This window comes from Heptranchias perlo, chromosome 4, assembly GCF_035084215.1.
Source record: "Heptranchias perlo isolate sHepPer1 chromosome 4, sHepPer1.hap1, whole genome shotgun sequence".
NCBI lineage: Eukaryota > Metazoa > Chordata > Chondrichthyes > Hexanchiformes > Hexanchidae > Heptranchias > Heptranchias perlo.
In genome coordinates this window covers 126,088,782-126,110,119 of record NC_090328.1, presented here as the reverse complement: position 1 = coordinate 126,110,119, position 21,338 = coordinate 126,088,782, and the positions used below count along the sequence as shown (strand labels likewise).

The 21,338-nt window shown below is 39.5% G+C and overlaps 1 protein-coding gene across 3 annotated transcripts in view; it reads left to right on the top strand.

The window, feature by feature from the left end:
• The window catches only part of LOC137321270 (SWI/SNF-related matrix-associated actin-dependent regulator of chromatin subfamily E member 1-related-like), a 41,770-nt gene extending 23,994 nt beyond the window's left edge, over positions 1-17,776 (top strand). For all 3 annotated transcript variants that reach the window (XM_067983620.1, XM_067983621.1, XM_067983619.1), the window contains exons 8-10: positions 2,116-2,331; positions 11,438-11,573; positions 13,506-17,776. In XM_067983620.1, coding sequence (XP_067839721.1) covers positions 2,116-2,331; positions 11,438-11,573; positions 13,506-13,518 — 365 coding nt within the window. In that variant the 3' untranslated portion in view covers positions 13,519-17,776. The remainder of the gene's footprint in view (positions 1-2,115; positions 2,332-11,437; positions 11,574-13,505) is intronic.
• The last annotated feature ends 3,562 nt before the right edge of the window (positions 17,777-21,338 follow it).

Sequence of the window (21,338 nt, the reverse complement as noted above, 5' to 3'; positions counted from 1 at the left end):
TCTAGCAATTTGGCAAATTAATTGTATGAGAACTTTTTATAAGACCTCTAGAAATCCACCCTAACTATAAACTGGATTACCTGAATATCTTTTTTTTTTATAAAATATTTATTTTACCTGCATTCAACAGAACAATTTATGTTAGGTTGATCATCATGTCGGTACCACTCTTGCCTCAGTACTAGGCAGTGCTGCACTGTTAGAGATGCCATCCGTCAGATGAGATATTAAACTGCGGTCTTGTGAAGCCTATTCCACTGGTTCAGGTGGATGTTGACAATCCCATGGCAATATTTGAAGAAGAGCAGGGAGTTCTCCTGGTCTATGTTCTTCCCTCAACAAACACTACCAAAAACAGATTAACTAGTCATTCATTTCATTGTTGTTTGTGAGATTGTATGATGGACAATGGCTGATGTGTTTGCCTACATTAGAACAGTCATTGTACTTCAAAATAACTCATTGTATGCGATGGGCTTTGAGATGTTTCTGAGAGGCATAAGATGCTATATAAATGCAGGTCATCTTTTTGAATAATGTCCTTGGGAACCACACAAAACCATATGATAAAGGAAATGTTTAATAGGCATCCTTATTTGTGGGGAATCCTAAAAAGCACGACACACTTGGAGACGTTGATATATCGGAAGGTTATTGTTCCATACAATGTCAAAATCGATCTACTATAAATGAAAATCCGACGCATGTAATGTTTACCAAGGTCCAGGTTGTTCTAGCAATGTGTTGTACAAGTCATTTTATAATCACTTTGTAAGTATGTCCTCATCTGTTGAAAATGCATCCATATTAAATATGTTCTTTACAAATTTATGATTGTGACAATTTAAATGTATTTCTGAAATGGTACGTACAAATCATGTGCTCCATGAAATTTAATTCAAAGATCTTGGCATTAAAGGACAGATGAGTCAGATGATTCTGGAAAGTTGTCAATAATTAAACATTGCCATTGTACTGGAAGGTATAATTCATGAAGATCATTTACATAAATTATGAAGAATAAAACTATTGTGGCCAAGAAAGAGGATGCAAAACAAAGGAGTGAATGATGCAACTCTATTTTAAATAACATAGGAAGTGTTTATGGTAAGTGAAAAAACTTGCTTAATAAGCTGATCAAAATTAGATGAATTGTGGCATTATTTAATTTTTAAAAATATATAAACAAGAGTGAAATCTTATAAATATATTTTAAAAATCTGAAACAAAAATAGAAGACGCTGGGAATGTATACATTTTATCTATAACCTATTGTCAGAACTGAAAATTGAAATATAAGCAAGCCCTTAAGTAGAGTTGGGGGGTAATCAAAGAGGGGAGGTGCAAAAACAACCGATACTCCAGTGACAGAAAATTAATGGATTGAATGGTCTGTAAACTGATTCATTTTTTTTTTAAAAACTGATTGGTGATATAAAAGTTCATCTCAGTGTGGCAATGGTAGTACATTAAATAAAAAAAATGTGCAAATAGCTAAGAGGGTAAAAAGACAGAGGCAAACACAAGAAAATAGTGCTAATTGGAGAAGGAAAGAATGGGGAGCAAAAGTGTAATTGTAGGAGGCCTGAAATGAAAATAAAAATGCTGAAACCACCCAGCTAGTCTCGAGAAGAGGGAAAAAAAAAACAGGCCAACATTCTTGTAAAGAATCGCTCACCCCTGCTAGAACTGTGTTCTGATGAAGGGCCTACACCTGCCACCCCTCACCAGGCACCGACAGACTCATGCTGCATCACCAGTAACCCCATCTGTAAAGAAAATGAGGGATATAGTTATGGTCTGATGCCACTAAAGTCAATGATCAGACCAGAGGACTGCAATATTCCTAGCAGAGAGATGTGATACAGTTCCTGAAGCTTGTGTTGAGCCTGGTTAGAAAAGTGTAGGAGGCCAAAGACTGAGAGGTCAGAGTGGGAGTGGGAGGGGATGGGAAATTAAAGTGATGAGCCACAGGCAGTCAGGTTCACACTTGTGGACAGATGGAGGTGTTTGGCAACGTCCCAGTCAGTGTTTGGTCTCCCCAATTTAGAGGAGGCCACACTGTGAAGAACAAATTAAAAACGCTAGAATTTGCTGAATTATTTTATTTTACAGCTCGAGAAGCAGAGTTGAGAAAGTTACGAAAGACTAATATTGAATACGAAGAGCAGAACGCAGTCCTACAGAAGCACATTGATAACATGAGAAGTGCTAAAGAAAAGCTGGAGGAGGAGCTGGCTGAAGAACAGAGCCAGAATGCAACTCTACACAAGCATCTCGAGAATTTACGGCAGATGTTAACAACGAGCTTCACTAATGTCTCTCTGCCAGGTCAGAACCAAGAATATGTCAATATTCTTCTTCACACTTCTTCACACAAAGTGGAACTCTGGACCTCTCCCTCAAAAAGCTGTTGAGGTTAGGTCAATTGAAGCTTTCAAAACTGAGATAGATAGATTTTTGTTAGGCAAGGGTATTGAGGGTTACGGAACCAAGGCGGGTAGATGGAGTTGAGATACAGATTGGCCTTGATCTAATTGAATGGTGGAACAGGCTCGAGGGGCTGAATGGCCTTCTGCTATGATCCTATGTAACCCATCCAACCACCACACATTTGCATCCTGTGTAGAAAATGTCAGGTATCGGGGGTTTCAGTGATCTCACTAGTTACATAAGCTCTTTTTGTACGACAAAAGCCAGGTAGAGAGATGCCGGATTTCATAGAATCATAGAAAGGTTACAGCATGGAAGGAGGCCATTCGGCGCATCAAGTCCATGCCGGCTCTATACAAGAGCAATCCAGCTAGTTCCACTCCCCCGCCCTATCCAGTTTATCCAGTTCCCTTTTGAAGGCCATGATTGAATCTGCCCCCACCACCTCGGACAGTGCATTCCAGATCCTAACCACCTGCGGCGTAAAAAAGTTTTTGCTCATGTCAACCTTTTGTTCTTTTGCCAATCACCTTAAATCTATGTCCTCTGGTTCTTGACCCTTCTGCTAATGGGAACAGTTTCTCTCTATTCTGTCTAGACCCTTTATGATTTTAAATATCTCTATCAAATCTCCTCTCAACCTTCTTTGTTCCAAGGAGAACAACCTCAGCTTCTCCAGTCTATCCACGTAACTAAAGTCCCTCATCCCTGGAATCATTCTAGTAAATCTTTTCTGCACTCTCTCTAAGGCCTTCACATCTTTCGTAAAGTGCGGTGCCCGGAACTGGACACAATACTCCAGTTGTGGTCGAACCAGTGTTTCATAAAGGTTCATCATGACTTTCTTGCTTTTGTACTCTATTTATGATGCCCAGGATCCCGTATGCTTTTTTTAACCGCTTTCTTAAACTGCCCTGCCACTTTCAACTATTTGTGCATGTATACCCCCAGATCTCTGTCCTGTACCCCTTTTAGAATTGTGCCCTCTAGTTTATATTGCCTCTCCTCGTTCTTCCTACCGAAATGTATCACTTCGTGTTTTTCTGCGTTAAATTTCATCTGCCACCTGTCTGCCCATGTCACCAGCCTGTCTATATCCTCTTGAAGTCTATCACTATCCTCCTCACTGTTCACTACACTTCCAAGTTTTACCAGACTTCTTTTTAGAGCTGAAAAAGTTTGTCATATGCTTGATAAAGCTTCTCTCACCACTAGTCTCCATCCTCTCTCTTTTTTTCTTCCTTTGACAGTCTTTCTTGTCATTCTTTATTTTATCTATACCACTATGGTCAGTACTCCTGTTCACCAATACCATAGTTGCATTCTCAGCCACACGAAGGGCTGCACCACTAGAACCCCTATCCTCACCAAACTCTATTGGCTCCAACGTCCCACTGAATTACCTTTTAAAATCCTTATTCTTAATTTCAAGTCCCTCTATGACTGCCCATCCCACTACCTCAGCAATCTCCTCCAGCTACATGTCTGTGCACACCTTGAGTCCTCTGGCACCATCCTACTCCTTTTTATGCACTCCCTCTCCTCCACCATTGGTGGCCACTCCCCTCAGCACTGTGCTTCCACCCTCTGGTATTCTCTCCCCCACCAGTTCTACCTTGTTGCCAACCTCCCTGCCTTCAGAAATCTCCTTAAAGCTTTCTCTTCGACTAAGTCTATTTAATCTCTATCATATTTGAGTTAGCGTAGCCAGACTCGTGGGACAAAAAGACAATGCTCAAAAATCATCAAAAATACAACAAATTGCAGTTGTGTAGTCCTCCTCAAGTGCAGGAAAATGTCTCTGAGCATGTTACAATTAGGAGAAAAAGGATAGTTGATGCCAAGCACAGCAAAAGGGAAAAATATAGAGAGGCTAGAATGAGGAACCAAGTACATGGTGGAAGAAGGTGGTTTTGAGGAGATTTTTAAAAGCAGAGAGGAAGGTGGCAAAGCAAAGGCAACTGTGTAGAAAGTTACAGAGGGCAGATTTATAGTGGCTGAACATACAGTGGCTGCCAATGGTAGAATGGAAAGGGCAATGTGTGAGACGATCTGTTAGAGGAGTAGAGGGTAAGTACAGGCATCTAATATTTTTTATTAAGAAGGACCAAGAACCATTGTGTGGAACCCTACTAAAGCAGATAATAGTAGGACAGAAGAGACAGTATATCAATACGTTTATCTAGGAGAAGAATTTGTTTTAAATGCATATGCAAATTTAGGACTCGATTGTATGTGGAGAGCGTAGATATTTTAAATATATCCATTCTATTAATGTTAAAGTATGGAGTTTTTGCTACTAGAAAATCTTCGTGAGAATAACAGTTTCTTCTTGTGGTAGAACACAGTCTTCCAGCATTACAATTTACCTTACCTGTTCCTTATAGTTTTTTTTATGCAAAATGTTTTCTGCTTGTCTTTGACTTTTGATGTGGCATTTTCTATCCCTGGATATAGCCATCCTTACATTGACTTCTTTTATACAGAATTAGTAACACTTGATCCTGGTCCAGGCAAAATGATTATGTATCTTTTTGGCGTTTTTACTGCTTAAATCTGACTGCAAGGGACCATCTTGTAAATAGTGATCATAATATTGAATAATTTGATACTAGGTTTGAGAGGGAAAGGAAGAGTCAGAAACCAAGGTTTTAAATTTAAGTAAGGCAAACCACAAAGGGATGAGAAATGAATTGACCGCAGTAAACTAGGCTGAACTGTTAATGGATAAACCTACAGACAAACAGTGCGAAGTGTTCAAAACTGTATATGATATGATACAAAACCAGTACATAACCTTAAAAGTCAAAGCTCCACTTGTGTGGTTCAGCAACCGTAGTCAACAAACAAGGCAAGGGAATGTTGCAGATTTTCCTGGGGTCTTTACTGCATATGGGCCCATGAATGGCGCAGAAGAAAGAGTAGGTTACTTACGCCACGCCATATTTTCCTGTGACTATTGCTTAAATCTGACGATAAGGGAACATCTTGTAATTTGTAACAACTGGTCCGTCGTTAACCCTTGCAGAAACAGCAACAACTTGCATCTATATAGCGCCTTTAACGTAATAAAACCTCCCAAGGTGCTTCACAGGAGCGTTAGCAGACAAAAATTGACACGAGCCAAAGAAGGTGACTTTAGGACAGGTGACCAAAAACTTGGTCAAAGAGGTAAGTTTTCAACAGTGCCTTAAAGGAGAAGAGGTGGAGAGGCAAAGAGTTTTCGGGAGGAAATTCCAGAGCATAGGGCCTAGATGGCTGAAAGCGTGGCTGCTAATGGTGGGGCGAAGGAAGTGCATGATACATAAGAGGTCAGAGTTGGAGGAACGCAGAGTTTTCGGAAGGTTGTAGGGCTAGAGGAGGTTACCAAGATAGGGAGGGGTGAGGCCATGGAGTGATTTGAACATGAGGATGAGAATTTTAAAATTGATGTGTTGGTGGACCGGGAGCCAATGCAGGTCAGCAAGCACATGGATGATGGGTGAACGGGACTTGGTCTGAGTTAGAATAGGGGCAGCAAAGTTTTGGATAAGTTGAAGTTTACGGAGGGTGGAAGATGGGAGGCCGGCCAGGAGAGCATTGGAATAGTCGAGTCTGGAGGGAACAAAAGCGTGGATGATGGTTTCAGCAGCAGATGGGCTGAGATGGGCGGAGAAAAGTACTAATACGAAAGTGGAAGTGGGAGGTCTTTGTGATGGAGAGGATATAGGGTCGGAAACATAGCTCTGGGTCAAATGGGACGGCGAGGTTGTGAACAATCTGGTTTAGCCTGAGACACTGGCCTGGGAGGGGGATGGAATCCGTGGCTCAGGAACGGAGTTTGTTCAATGGGCCAGAAATTGCTCCCGAAATAACGGAGGAGCTCAACGGCGTTCTCTGTCTTTAATGGCGAATTAAAGGAGCAAATTCCTGCGTTGGGACATGTGAACTAAAACACGAAAATCATGAACTTGCTGGCAATTCGACAACTTTGAATTAAAGGGCCATCGCACACTGCAATCGGAGAAATCATTGAAAAATCGCCAACTTGCTTATCTGCCCAGCTGGAAAGTAACTGATTACGCCACCAAACAGGTACGCGTAAAAATACCAGGTCTAAACTAAGTTTCAAAAGCCCGGTTAGTCTTAATGACTGCCAAACAACTAAAAATTAAATTTTTAAAATGTGGAGTGTCATATTACTTCTTATTTTAATAGTTTTTGGTCATTTAAAAAAAAGTTTAAAAAATTAAACTTTTTTTTATTTCTCCTTTCTGTCTCTTTACTTTAGTTCAATTATTTCTTTGGCTTTTTATAACAAAAATGTTAAGTTTTTATTTACAATGACATCCAGAATACTAACTTTAAATGAATGAAGCCTGCCGGCCTGCTTGGGCAACGCAGCCTGAATTTGTGGGCGTGACTTCTATTCTCACAGACTGTTCCATGCACGTCAACTCGTGCTGCTCAGAGGCTGGGTTGATAGCGCACAATTTTTTAAAAGTTCAAAATCAAGCAATTCAATGCTTCAGAGCCCGCGGTAAATATTTTCGTTACTTTAATTCGCAGGAGCTGCGGTGAGCGTTGCCTTGCCGCTCTGCATGATTTCTGGCCCAATGGCTTTGGTCTTCTCATTGTTTAATTGGAGGAAATTTTGGCTCATCCGAGACGGTCAGTCAAGCAGTCTGACAACACAGGCTGGGGAGGTGGTGCTGAGAGTACAGCTAGGTATCTTCATGAAAACAGTGAGAAGATAATGGCGATGACTATTTTCCTGCATTTAAGTCAGTTTTCATGCCACTACCACTTGGACTTAAAAATAATGGTGCTGGAGACCTGGCAGCGGTGTGATTAATGGACTTGAGGGAACAGGAAGTTTTATTTCCCAGGCTTTGAGAGTCTTTGCCGAGCTCAGCAGTACAGGCCGCACACAAATTCTTGCCTATTGACCAAATTACGTAAGAACATAAGAGATGCGAGCAGGAGTAGGCCATTTGGCCCCTCAAGCCTGCTCCACCATTCAATGAGATCATGGCTGATCTGATTCTGGCCTCAACTCCACTTCCCTGCATGTTGTCCAAATGCTTTGACTCCCGTGCTGATCAAAAATTTGTCTAACTCAGCCTTGAATATATTCAGTGACTCAGCCTCCACCGCTCTTTGGGGCAAAGAATTCCAAAAGTTAAGAAATTAGCATGTAATGAGAAATGATACAAGCAATCCTGATCTTTCTCTTAATCAATACAAAGCTGTCGACTCAGGAAGTAGCCAGATTCTTTGTGAGATATATTCGTGTCTCCTAAATCCAAGAAAAATCCTGATCACAACACGTCACTTTTATGCTATTGGCCACTTGAAACCCTGCCCTTAAGGAGACAGTAGCCATTTTTTATGTGACCCAACGCGCTGTTGGAGATACCTGAAATTAAAAATCTACACACATAAGTAATCATTTTAATTATTTATCAGATTTTTTAAAACTATAATTTTCATCTCGGTGGTATGCATCCAATTTCAAGAAAGCAGCACGTAAACATATATAATTTCTAAATGAAGACAGATACAAAATACCTTAGCAATAAAATTGAATTATTTATCTCTTTAAAATGTTATCCACAGAACTAAATTTAAGTGGTACATTTCTAATTACTGTAGCTGAAGATGTGAGGCAGGAATGAAATTAGCAGTAATTACTTGTCTTTTAACTGTGTGGTCCTTTTGATCAGCGGTAAATTAGCTTTCGCTCTATCAAAGCCTGTACAGCAAGCAGCTGTAAATAAGACTGCTCGACCTCCCTTAATATCTTTTCCGTTGTCAATCACACCTCTGAAATTCATTGCTAGATTAACCTTTATGTGCAAAATTCTCCCCCAAAAATCTTTGCCTACTGTAAATTAAATTTCAGTTTAATTAACCAAAGTGTCAGAAATCCAGCCCAGTTTTTCAATCAATTTCAAATGAGTTTGCGCCTTGATAGTAGAACAAGTAATAATGTGGGCAAGATTTTTTTTAAATTAGTTTTTCCCCTTTTCAGCCACTCCGGTTTGCTGCTATTATACTTTAAAACACGCATGATAAACAAATCGCCTTACTTTATGTACTTTGGTCTCATTTTTTATCACATTTCGGAAGAAAGACATTTTTCATAGTATTGCTGATGAGTTCACAGATAAATCGCGCCATTAGCGAGGATTGGTACGTTGTCCGCTTCTGATTCACCGCTATGCTCATTGCGGCATATTCTAATTAGAAAGGCAGGAAACTATGGAGTAAGTTATTGATGGTGAGATTGGCGTAGTAGACGGCGACACTTATGGTCTACGTTGCCCATCTGACTGTTGCAGGAAAATCTGGGCCACAGTATCAAGCTAAAAGAAAAGGCTTACACAAACGCAAGGAAAAGTGGAACTGCAGCAAACTGGGCAAGCTATAAGAAGCATCAAAGGGATAAAAAAGAGACCAATAAGGGCAAAAAGGGAATATGGAAAAAAAAACTTGCAAGGGATATCAAAGCTCACGGCAAAAGTTTTTATGAATATATTAAGAGAAAGAGAGTGATGAAGGGGGAATGTGGGTCCATTAAAGACAGATGAAGGCGAGACTGTAATGGTCAATAAGGAAATGACAGACTTGTTACAATGGAGAAAGAGGGCAAAATATCAGGAGTATAAGGGAACCTAAAAGTAAGTCAAGGGGAGAAACTTAGTGGATTTAATATGTTAAAGAAATGATAAATAAAATAATGGGACTTAAAATTCTCCAGGACCAAAGAAGGTTTCCACCCCAGAGTATGAACAAAAAATAGTTGAGGTAATTGCAGGTGGATTCGTTATAATTTTCCAAATTTCTAGATTCAGGAATTGTGATTCGAAAGTTGCGAATGTATCTCCATTATTTAATGAGGGAGAGAGATACCGGGTAACTACAGATCCGTCAGTTTAACATCAGTTGTGGGGAAGTTACTGGAATATATCATCAGTGACTGAGCACTTGGACAGGTATGAACCAATCAAAGAGTCAGTGTGGATTTGTGAAGGGTAGGTCATGTCGGACTAATCTAGTTGATTTTTTTTGAGGAGGTCATTTGCATGATGGATCGGGCTGTGCCTATGGATGTTGTCTCTATGGACTTCCAGAAGGCATTTGATAAGGTTCCGCACAAGTGATTATTAGTAGGGGTAAAAGGAATGTTCTCTGATTGGCAGGATGTGATAAATGATATTCCCCGGGCTTCTGTACTGGGGCCTCAGCTTTCACCGTATAGTAATGACTTGGATGAAGGGATAGAAAGTTGTATATCCAAGTTTGCAGATGACGCTAAGTTAGGAAGCATAGTAAATTGTGTAGAAGGGAGCAGTAAGTTACAAAAGGACATAGACAGACTAACTGAACTCCATCTGCCACTGTTTTGCTCAATGTGGGGAAGTGTGAGTCATCCACTTTGGTTGCAAGAAAGATAAATTGGAATTATTTCTTAATAGTGAGAGACTAGGAGGAGCAAAGGGATTTAGGAGTCCATGTACACAAATCAGTAAAAGCTAGTACATAGGTTTAAAAAAAAGTAATCCAAAAGGCTAATGAAATGTAGGCCTTTATCTCAAGGGGGTTGAAATACAAAAGTGAGGAAGTGAAGCTTCCATTGTACAGAGCCTTGGTCAGACCCATCTGAAGTACTGTGTTTAGTTTTGGGCACAACCTCAGCTGAGATATATTGGCTTTGGAGGGGGCACAGTGCAGATTCACCAGGACAATATCAGGGCTTAAAGGGTTCAATTATGAGGGCAGGTTTCATAAACTTGGATTGTACTCCCTTGAGTTTAGAAGATTGGGGAGTGATATAATTGAGGTCTTTAAAATTATTAGATATGGTAGATACAGAGAAACGATTTCCTCTATTGTGAGAATCCAGAACAAGGGGGAAAAAAACTTTAAACTGACCCATAAATATTTTCCCTAACTAAATTTATGTGATGCTTTGCTGCTGACCAACCCATGGAGTCGCTAGTCTTCGTTTATTTATGAAGGCTTCAGAATGACTTCTAAGCAGGTCAGAGGCTGCCAAATGTAAACCTACATCAGGCAGCTCCTGGCTACAGAGCTTTGTCAAATAATCCATCCCTCCTCTCCTTACAAACCTTGACTCAGGACAAAAGGGATTTAAAACAGTTTCTGCCAACACAAATACATCTTCCACTTGCAGTAGCGTTCAAAGATATTTCTCGGTTTGAGCTTGAATTGAATGGCTGTAACCTATTTCTGGGAAATAAGTTAATCTATGCCAAAACACTCTGGATGGCCTTTGAGATGGGTCCCCATCTGAAAACGATAGCACCACTAAACATCTGCATTTGAAGGCCATCCTGAATGATACTACTTCTCTGCCCTGTCTTGATGTATGTATCAGCCAGATGGGGTCATATTCTGCAAGTAAGCCTAATTTTAATTACATATGATCAGCTAGATAACGGTCAATAAATATAATCCATCAAAGACAAAAATGTTTAATTTTCATCGCGAACAATTTTCAGAGAGTGTATTATATGTCAGTCATTTACCAGAGACTTCTGTTATAATCCCGGAACATAAGAACATAAGAAATTGGAGCAGGAGTAGGCCAATCGGCCCCTCGAGCCTGCTCCGCCATTCAATAAGATCATGGCTGATCTGATCCCAACCACAAATCTAAAGAACACAAGAAGTCGGAGCACCTTCTCCCAAATGTGACCAAAAACCTTAGTTTTCAATCCTACTGAATATTTTTCTGTACGAACAGATCACAGAATAATGAAGACTAACCTATTAATAATGAGGATTAATTGACAACAAAACACAACAAAGAAAGTCTGGGAAATACTTAGACTGGTCATGAGAAATGAACGTTTCATCGTTCTTAAGGAAAGAATTGTGGATAAAGCCTATTGCAGATCAACACCATTTTCAAGAGCCATGAGTTATGTTTATTATTGTTTTTCTACTGCAACACATTCCAACATAACTTGATTTTGTGTCTTTCCTCAATCTTTAGGTAGTGGAGAAAACGTAACTTTAGACACGGTTGACTCCTATATGACCACACTCCACAGTATCATAGATGAAGACCCTCAGCAGAATGTGAAGCTTGTGAGAAAGGTGCAAGAGATAGTCAACAGTCTAGACAACAGGTAAATATATCTAGGCATGGACAGCAAAACTTTAATCAAGTTAGTTGCCGTCCCCATTTGTTCAGTTTACGCAAGACTGCCAAGTGTGCTGCAGTTAATAAACTTTTTATATTTTCTTTTCCGCAGAGCTCTTTTAGGAAAGGCTGAAAAGCATGCTCTTTGTATTTTTTTATGCACTGTTAATTGAGGGATGGTCTATGATTCCATATCTTTCTGCTAACCCACTTTGTAACATCAAGATTTAGAAATTTACAAAAGAAGTTCTTGTACCTGTTTTTGATCAAAAACAATTCAGCATTAAAAGAAGTTAGGGAAGAGATAGCAGAGGCACTATTTTATAGGAATAGTGCCAGAGGACTGGTGGACAGCTAGTGTGATTCCTATATTTAAAAAAAGGTGATAGAACAAGTCCAGGGAACTATAGACCAGTTAGCTTAATGTCAGTGGTAGGAAAGATAATGGAATCCTTACTCAAAGATGTAATAGACAAATATCTAGAAACCGAAAACATAGTAAAGAATAGTTAGCACGGATTTCAAAAGGGAAGGTCATGCTTGACCAACCTTATTGAATTCTTTGAAAAAGTAACAAAGAATAGACAAGGCTAATGCAGTAGATGTAATATATTTGGATTTTCAAAAGGCCTTCGATAAGGTACCGCATTGTAGACTCATGACAAAGGTCAGAGCATGTGGAGTCAGGACAAGTAGCAGAATGGATAGCAAGCTGGCTACAATACAGAAAGTAGGGGTTAAAGGTAATTACTCAGACTGGCAAAAGGTAGGAAGTGGTGTTCCATGAGGATCGGTACTGGGACTGCTGTTGTTCACCATTTATGTAAATGATTTGGACTCTGGAATCGGAAGTAGAATCTAAATTTGCAGATGACTCCAAATTGAAGTGGGGGGAGGCATGGTTAATACTGAAGACTGTGACAAAATACAAGATGATATTAATAAACTGCAGAATGGGCATGTAATTGGGGATTGAATTTCAATATAGCTAAGTGTGAGGTGGTGCATTTTGGTAGGAAGAATAAGGAGGCCACACACTCGGAAAATAAGAGTCCAAATGTGGTAGAGAAACAAAAAGGCAAACAAAACACTGTGGTTCATTTCTAGAGGGATAGAATTGAAAAGCAGAAGTTATGTTAAACTTATATAGAACCCTGATTAGACTACACTTGGAGTATTGTGCACAGTTCTGGTCTCCATATTATAAAAAGGATATAGAGGCACTGGAGAAGGTGCAAAAAAGATTTACTAGGATGATACCTGGTAGGTATAACCTCTCAGTTCTATCAGGAAGGATGTTGATGCATTTCATTTGACGTGGGTAGAATCCAAATGTCCACAGATGTTTTCAATTCCATTTTTATTTACAGTTTTGATGTGCTGTTCCAGAAAAGGTATGGAAACACATTTTATTAGGTGTAACTTAAAAAAATACAATTAAGGGAGGCCATTTGACTCATCTAGCTCATCCTTCATCAGAGAAACTTCTGATTAGCTCATCATAACATCTAGCTGCTTCTTGAATGGCTCCACTTTCCCACCTGAAAGACTATTCCAGGTATTAGTCACTATTTGTGTGACGAAATTCTTCTAACATCAGTCCTGAACTAGCCTTTTGCCACTTTGTACCTATAATCCCCAATTCCTGCAGTTGTAGTTTAATTTGAAATATTGCACCAGATTAACCTTTTCTATTCCACTTTGTATCTTGCATAAATATATAAAGTTTCCTCGAGGACAATGTCAAACATGGTAGTTTATTAATATGCTGTATCTAACACTACATCAGACCACCAGATTTTTCTCTCCTGAGACATTACGAGGAATTAAGAATATTTCGATCCAAAAATGTTTAATTTTTGATTTATTCAGATACTTATGTTAATGTATTGCCTCAAGTTATCTTTTCTTGTTTTAGCGATGGGCCTTAAAACACCATGAACTTCATCAGAGAAGATGGTACTCAGATGTCCATGTTGGCTGAAATCCCAGACTCCTTATCTTTTTAGAACTTTATCAAGAGAGAGCTGCAGCCCGCTGAAGAAGGTGCAGTTATTCCTTTGGACTAGGGGCTAATTTTACAGACCTACAAGCCTACATATTGTTCAAGATCAAAGCAAGGGGATTTAAATGGAATAACCGACTACTCACTAAATGCTTTTAAGAAGAAAGCTAAAGTTTAATTAAAAGAAACAGATAGGATTATTGGTTGAAGTTATAGTGACTAGGCTACTGAAAGCAATTTATTATTACGTTTACAACTTTTTTTTGTCAACTATGGCATCATGCAGGTTGTGACATCAGAGTTGATTTTGTAGTTTTTCTTAACTTTTATAATTAGTATGTCTTTGTGCTTGCACATTCTATAGAATTAGAAACTGCATTGTAAAGTTGATTGTTACCATTTTACTATGGTTAAGTTACATTTGTATTAACGGTTTGTGGACAAATCTGAAACTCTGTTCGATAAGGAAGAGAGTGTACCAGGTTTGAAAGCAACTATTAGTCGTGTGAAGGGAGGGGATGTAGGCAGTGCCATTTCCATGTCGATATAGTCATACTTGTAACAGATAAATAAAAGCTAATCTTTTATTTCTTGGAGCCAGCTTAAGAGAGAAATTCTGGTAAGGTGAAATCCATCACAAATTCATTCCTTTTTCAAATTTCAATCCTAAAATCAAATTATTGTTGAGAATAAAATTTTCTTTAGTAAAACAGAGTTGATCATCTTACACGCATCCTGCGTGTACAGTAACAGTTATTTGCATGTGTGGGGTCTCTATAGGAAAAGCTCATATTTTGGATTATTTTGCAAAGTGATACACACTGAGGTCTGGTGACACCATAAAGTATGAAGGTGAACCTAGAGTGGTTTTCCAACTTTAGCAGAACTCTGACATGTGTTGCTATCTTGAGACCAATCCTTTCAAGTATTCTGTTAAACTAAGATACTTATTTTATTAAAGTCAATAGCACAGTTCAGCGATAAGTTCCTTTGCAGAGTCCTGCAAATAATGCTGTTCTACCATGTAACTCATATGTACCACTAGGTGGACCTTTATTTCAATGACGCATACATGGTAGTTCCATAAAATGTAGTAGAAGGCCGTGATCCAATTTGAGGAGGTTGTGAAATAGAAGGAGACCAAAACTCAATTAGTTTGTTTCTGTCTGAATCTTCAGATTCTGTTACAACCATTAAATAGTGCCAGTTAGCTGTTGTTAAATATAATTTATACAACGGAGTTCGGGAATGTTAGCTGAAAAGATGAACTCTACAGCAAGTTGCTATTCACAGCTGGGTCATCTCTGGGATGGGTACTTTACAAGCTGAATGACAGGTCACTGTGCAGTCACCTAATGTTGTTTTACATGTCATAGAATTCTGTTACAGAGAGACCGAAGCCTTGCCTGTATCTGTTGAGTCTTGCTGAAGTATGGTTCCATGGGCGTTGAACAACTATCTGGTACCTCGCCTAAGTGCTCATTCTTCATGTTAGCCGAGACAGAGGGCCATCAGATTATTTAAATGTGGGGCATCGCAGCCAAGTGTAATTCTGTTTTCTTTTGACATGTGTGCATACACGTTCCAGCATATGCCACTGGTTAGATTTCAAGAGTAGAACCCTGGATATTTTTTTTTTCCCCTTTCCCAGCTCAAGGGCACTGAGGTCTGTAATGATGCTCTTGCTTTCTCAGCCGAGATCAGCCAACTCTGCAGAAACCAGCGATCAGACATATTAACTTCCTGCTGCTGTGATGGTGGAAAGCACTGATCAGAACTCTGCCCACGGGAGAGGGAAGGAACATTGCAGTGACAGTTGACCGTAGGATTCTGTCGTGTTTCTCCTCATGTCCAGCTCACAGAGGTCCGGGAACAGATCACCCACCTTCAGAGCCTCACTCCGTGAATGGCCTTAGGACAGCAAAAAATACAGAGATTTTATTCTTGGGAAAATAACAACAATTAAAAGGATGTTCTTAAATGCGATAACAACACTTAAAAGGATGTTAAATTCTGTAATAACATTTTAAGGATGTCCTTAAATGCTGTGATAACATTTTAACAAGAATAATTACTCTTTGTGTAACTCCCACCACAGTCAGGCACTTGTGGAGTAGTGTCTCACAGATCCGCTTTAATAGGCCTTTTTTCCAATCAACAAGTAGCTTCAAATTAAGCAGTTTATTGATATGAATTATTCAAAAACAATCTTTGAATTCATGGAACAAGATATTTTAAAAACTTGGAAGTGGAGGTTGAAATGGCCCGATGGCTTTATTACCTTGTTTTAACGTGACACATGAAGTGCAGCAATATTATTGGAATATTAAAAATAAGTGGAAAAAGTAGATTAAGACCTCTTGTATGAAGAGTACACAGTAAGGATGGTGAAATATCCAACTTATTCTACTACTTTCCATCATGCCTCCTTGTACAATGTATAAGTTACCATGTTAATGTTTACTTTCTGTTGAGCAGTATGTTTTGTTTGTTTTACCACTGTAGAGAATGTTTCCAGTTTTGGTTCATATCCTCTGCTACTGCTGCAAAGTTTTGCCACTTGGATTATCTGTTACGACCATGAGATTTTTAAAAATAAAATCAAGCAAATTACAGCAGCGAGGGAGGCCATTCAGCCTATTGCACCTCTATTAGTGCTTGCTATCTAGCTCTAATCCCATTTCCTGTACCCTTTTAGTTTCTTCACTTTTAAATACCAATCTAATTTCCTTTTAAGTGATGATATTGCCTGCCTGAATAGCCACTTTTTGTAATTTTTCCTGACTTTCGACAATCCTGAGTCTTGTTAATAATTCCCCAACACTACATAACACCTCAAAAAATGTCATAAATTTTAAATCCTGTATTGGGTCCCTCCATAACCTTTGTTGGAGAGGGGATGGGGTGTGGGGGGGGGCGGAAGAACTAATAATTTTTGAAACATAACTAATCTAATTTCTAATCTAATCTGAATTTTGCTGCACCCTTTCTATGGCTAACATCCTTCCAATAACGAGGTGCCCGTAGCTGCATGCAGTATTCCAACTGCCGACCTAATTCATGTCTTATACAAATTCAACTTTTTCATAATCCCCGTGACTCCGAACCCCATTTGCCTTTTGTATGGCCTTACATACCTACACTCACACCTTTAAAGATCTGTGCATCTGCATTCTTAGATCGTTGGGCAGATTTTCCTTTTTTGGTGCTTGGGTGTGAAGCATCACCTTGGTGGAACACACAGAAAAAAAACATAGGACGGGGAGGGTAGCAACCAACAATGGAACCCATATGATTTTTTTGTCCATTTTAGATGGAAAATCAGACAGGCTCTATTGCAGGTTTGTGATCCATCCCACCTGATCTTCCTCTTTGTGCTCTGCCCAGAAAATGCTTTATCCCCAAGAGCTAGAAAGGAAAATCTGCCACCTACTGCTTAGGTTATGTGTCCTTTCCTTGCTCTTATTTCCAAAAATATACGACTTCACATTTTTCTACATTGAACTGCTGTTGCCGCCTGTCTGCCCAATCCACTACGCTATCTATCTCTTCCTGCAGTATCTTCCTTTCTTCTTCACAGTTTGCCATGCCTTTAGTTTGGTATCATCACCAATCTTCAACATCATTCCTCTTTTGCCTATTTCCAAATAATTTAGACACATGTAACTTTAGACCTTGTGATGGGTTAAAAGAGGGGTAATATAAACCTAGTAGTAAAAACCTTTGATTTATCTTGATTACATAATGGGAGCAGAGAGAGTGCTGCAAGATGACTTGTTATTGTTACATTGTTTTTTTTAACAGGTGTATTCACTGCTGTGTATGATGTAGTATGTACATGACACGAGGAAGACTTGACTACATAGCAAGTAAAGTTTGCTTGTGACCACAGTGTAATCTTTGGGATCAGTTGTATAATCTCTAAGATTAATTATGTTCTGTTTTGCATTCAGTAAGAACACCATTCAGTCTTGTGATTGATGTACTGTTCGAGGAGTGTAGTGCATTTGATTAATTCCAGTTAAGTGAATCTCTTTTACTTCAAGCTTACTGGTGTTCATATTAACAAACTGTTTTATTAGAAATATTTGTCTATTAATTTTCTAATGTAGTTCAGTATGTTGGTAAAATGTAGCAGTTGGTTATACAACATGCAATAAACATCTGATACTGTTTGTCTCATCTGTGCCAGGCTTGATGGTAGAAATGAATTATACTCAAGTCCAATTATATATATATTTTTTAAAAACACCTTTTGATAAGCCTAGTACAATAACTATTGAAAGAAACAAACATAGATGTCTACTAAGGTTAATACATGAATGATTACCTAGTAGAATGGCGATCTTTCCTGGATTTTGTTTGGTTTGATTTACTGAGGCATAGTTAACCCATTTTTCCTAGTTAAAGTTGTAATGCTGTGACGAGCCTCTTTCACTCAGTGTTTAGTATTCCTCGGGATTTTCTATTTCTTTATGCATAAGGTTCGTTCTTTGTTGTACTGATTTTCATCAAAATAACATCTACGGTTGCCAACCTTGTACGATTTCCCACTAATCTTTAGACTGTTGTGTGTATGGTACACACTGCAGCCACAGTGCACCAGTGGTGAAGGGAGTGAATGTTTAGGGTGGTGGATGGGATGCCAATCAAGCGGGCTGCTTTATCTTGGATGGTGTCAAGCTTCTTGAGTGTTGTTGGAGCTGCACTCATCCAAGCAAGTGGAGAGTATTCCATCACACTCCTGACTTGTGCCTTGTAGATGGTGGAAAGGCTTTGGGGAGTCAGGAGGTGAGTCACTCACCGCAGAATACCCAGCCTCTGACCTGCTCTCGTAGCCACAGTATTTATATGGCTGGTCCAATTAAGTTTCTGGTCAATGGTGACCCCCAGGATGTTGATGGTGGGGGATTCGGCGATGGTAATGCCGTTGAATGTCAAGGGGAGGTGGTTAGACTTTCTCTTGTTGGAGATGGTCATTGCCTGGCACTTATCTGGCGCGAATGTTACTTGCCACTTATCAGCCCAAGCCTGGATGTTGTCCAGGTCTTGCTGCATGCGGGCTCGGACTGCTTCGTTATTTGAGGGGTTGCGAATGGAACTGAACACTGTGCAATCATCAGCGAACATCCCCATTTCTGACCTTATGATGGAGGGAAGGTCATTGATGAAGCAGCTGAAGATGGTTGGGCCGAGGACACTGCCCTGAGGAACTCCTGCAGCAATGTCCTGGGGCTGAGATGATTGGCCTCCAACAACCACTACCATCTTCCTTTAAAATAAAAACTGCTTTCTCCCAGTGGCATGTGGCGGATGCATACAGGGCAAGAAGATCCCTGGTTCGATTCCCAGTCTGCTGAGTTAGCTTATCTCAGCTGGGATGATTGTAGGATTGCTAACATTGGCCTCAATGACCTTGCGCTAGGAAGAAGGAAAGTCAGCAAGGTTTTTCCTTCTCGTCATTATTCAGTGACCAGTGCTGGAAAGGGAGGACGAAATCAGGCTGAGCTATGATACCCGCACAAGCAAATAGTCTGTTAACACATGAAGAATGGCCACTTCGGAAATGTGCCTGTGGGTTACAGTCACCTCTGGAACCTCACCTAGGAAGGAATCAGTGTCTACAAAAGAGAACAAAATTGGTAAAAATACAAATAACTAATTAGAATAAAAAAATTCTGGAATAAAACCTATTCAAAAAATGCCAGGACCTTGTGAATACATTGTTTCATCTATATATAACACATGAAGGGGCAAGCACAGGTTTGAAAACAGGATGGTTGTAGTACTTAACAATACTATGTACAGGTATTCAAGTAGTATTTCTCCCTGGGAATTGTTGATGGGAGAATCCGGGTAAGATCCTCAATGTTTTAAATGGCAACAAAGTATGGATTTTCCTGTATTTTGAATTGTAGCAGAAGCATTAGCAATTAAATTCTGAATTACATTTCATTTAGATTTCAATGTATCTATTATTCTGATCATAACAGGAGTGTCAGTTTGGCTTAATTGGAAGTAGCTGAGTCAGAAGTTTCATGGCTCCATAAACTTGAGCACATAATCTAGATTAACATTTCAGTGCAATACTGAGGGAGTGCTGCATTGTTGGTGGTACCATCTTTCAGACAACTGCAATGAGGAAACAGGCATGAGGCAATGTGCATGAAGATGGCGAGTAAGAGATCGTCCTCGTCTCTGAAAACAAAACTTAAAATCATCAATGATTTGGACCATAAAGGAAAATCCCAAGCCAAGCCAAAATCTGCAAAGAACTTCATCCGTGTGGGCCAACGAAGGAAAAATAAAGCCTGCAATCTTCGAAGATGAAACGTTAATCCTGAGTCAACAAATCCGTACTGTGACTTGATGGAGGAGCCTATCGCTGGTTAAAAACAAACAGTCAGAGAGAGTAACATTCCAGTGTTGGTCGACATGTTACACACAAAGGCCGAAAAATTTGCCTGTTCTTTAGGTATCGAAAACTTCAAATGTCCAAGTGGTGGCTGGATCACTAAGCAGCAGCATGATTTGAAATTTAAGACAGTCATTGGTGAAAATGGATAATATGGAGGTGACCAGCACACGGCAGATGGATGTTTTTCCATCTCTCGTACAGCACTACAATCAAAGAGATATTTATAATGCTGACAAAACTAGACTTTTTGAACAGCTCTTTCCCAATAAAACTCTGGCCAATGCTGGTGATGGTGACCGGAGACATCTGGACTGAATGGATCAGATCAATTGGCAGAAAAATGCAATCTCAATGCAGTAAAGTGCTGCTTTTCATCAACAATGCCCCTGCACATCCGAAAGGCAACAACTTGAAAGCAGTCACCGTGCACTTTCTCCTACCCCCTGCAACGCAACAAGTGTTCTACAGCCCATGGACTAGGGTGTTATTCAGTGCTACAAATCGTGGTACAGAAAGGCCCTACTGAGGGAGATAAGATGCATTGACAGCGATTAACAAAATCCAGATGGACATTCTGCAAACCGTGCACTTCACACTCATCAGCTCTTATGCAATATCAGAAGCATTTTTTGTGAACTGCTGTCTGTTAGGAATAGGAAAATGACAGGAAGTTGAATTTGAAGAAAACCAAGCCCCTACACAAGCAACTATGAACAATGTGGACGTTATTGAATCGGTGACATTGAGTCGAGGAGGATGAGTATGCTTGTAGTGATGAAGATGCGGAAGGCACAGAATCAGTTATCCCTTCGCTGGATGAGTTCAGAAATACAATCGCAACTGTATGAAATTATACACACTCATTACCTGGAACTGAGGATCTTTTTGGACTGGTTAACAAGATAGAAACAGTGTGCATTGAGAAAAGCATGAATAATATGAAGTAGTCTACACTGCAGTTTTAACAGAATAAAATGATGTTCAATTTAAATTGATCATTTCTTCATTTTCCTGATGCAGTAAATTGCCAAACCCTACTATAGTGAACATCCTGATATAACGATTTTCTGTTGGTCCCGAGAGGGTTTGTTATCGTGAAGGTCGACTGTATATAATATCACATGGGTCCTATTTGCCTGAACATGTAGGGTTTATAGAAAGCAAAGGAAATATTAGAACTTTTTCATCAGCATCTATCACATATTACAGATGTAAATCAAATTGATAAGTGGGGAAATGATGGATGGCACAATTGTCTTAAGACATTTGAACACAGGCTTGTTGCTACATTGTCTTCTGGTCTCATGCCTTCTAAAGAACTCTCTCCT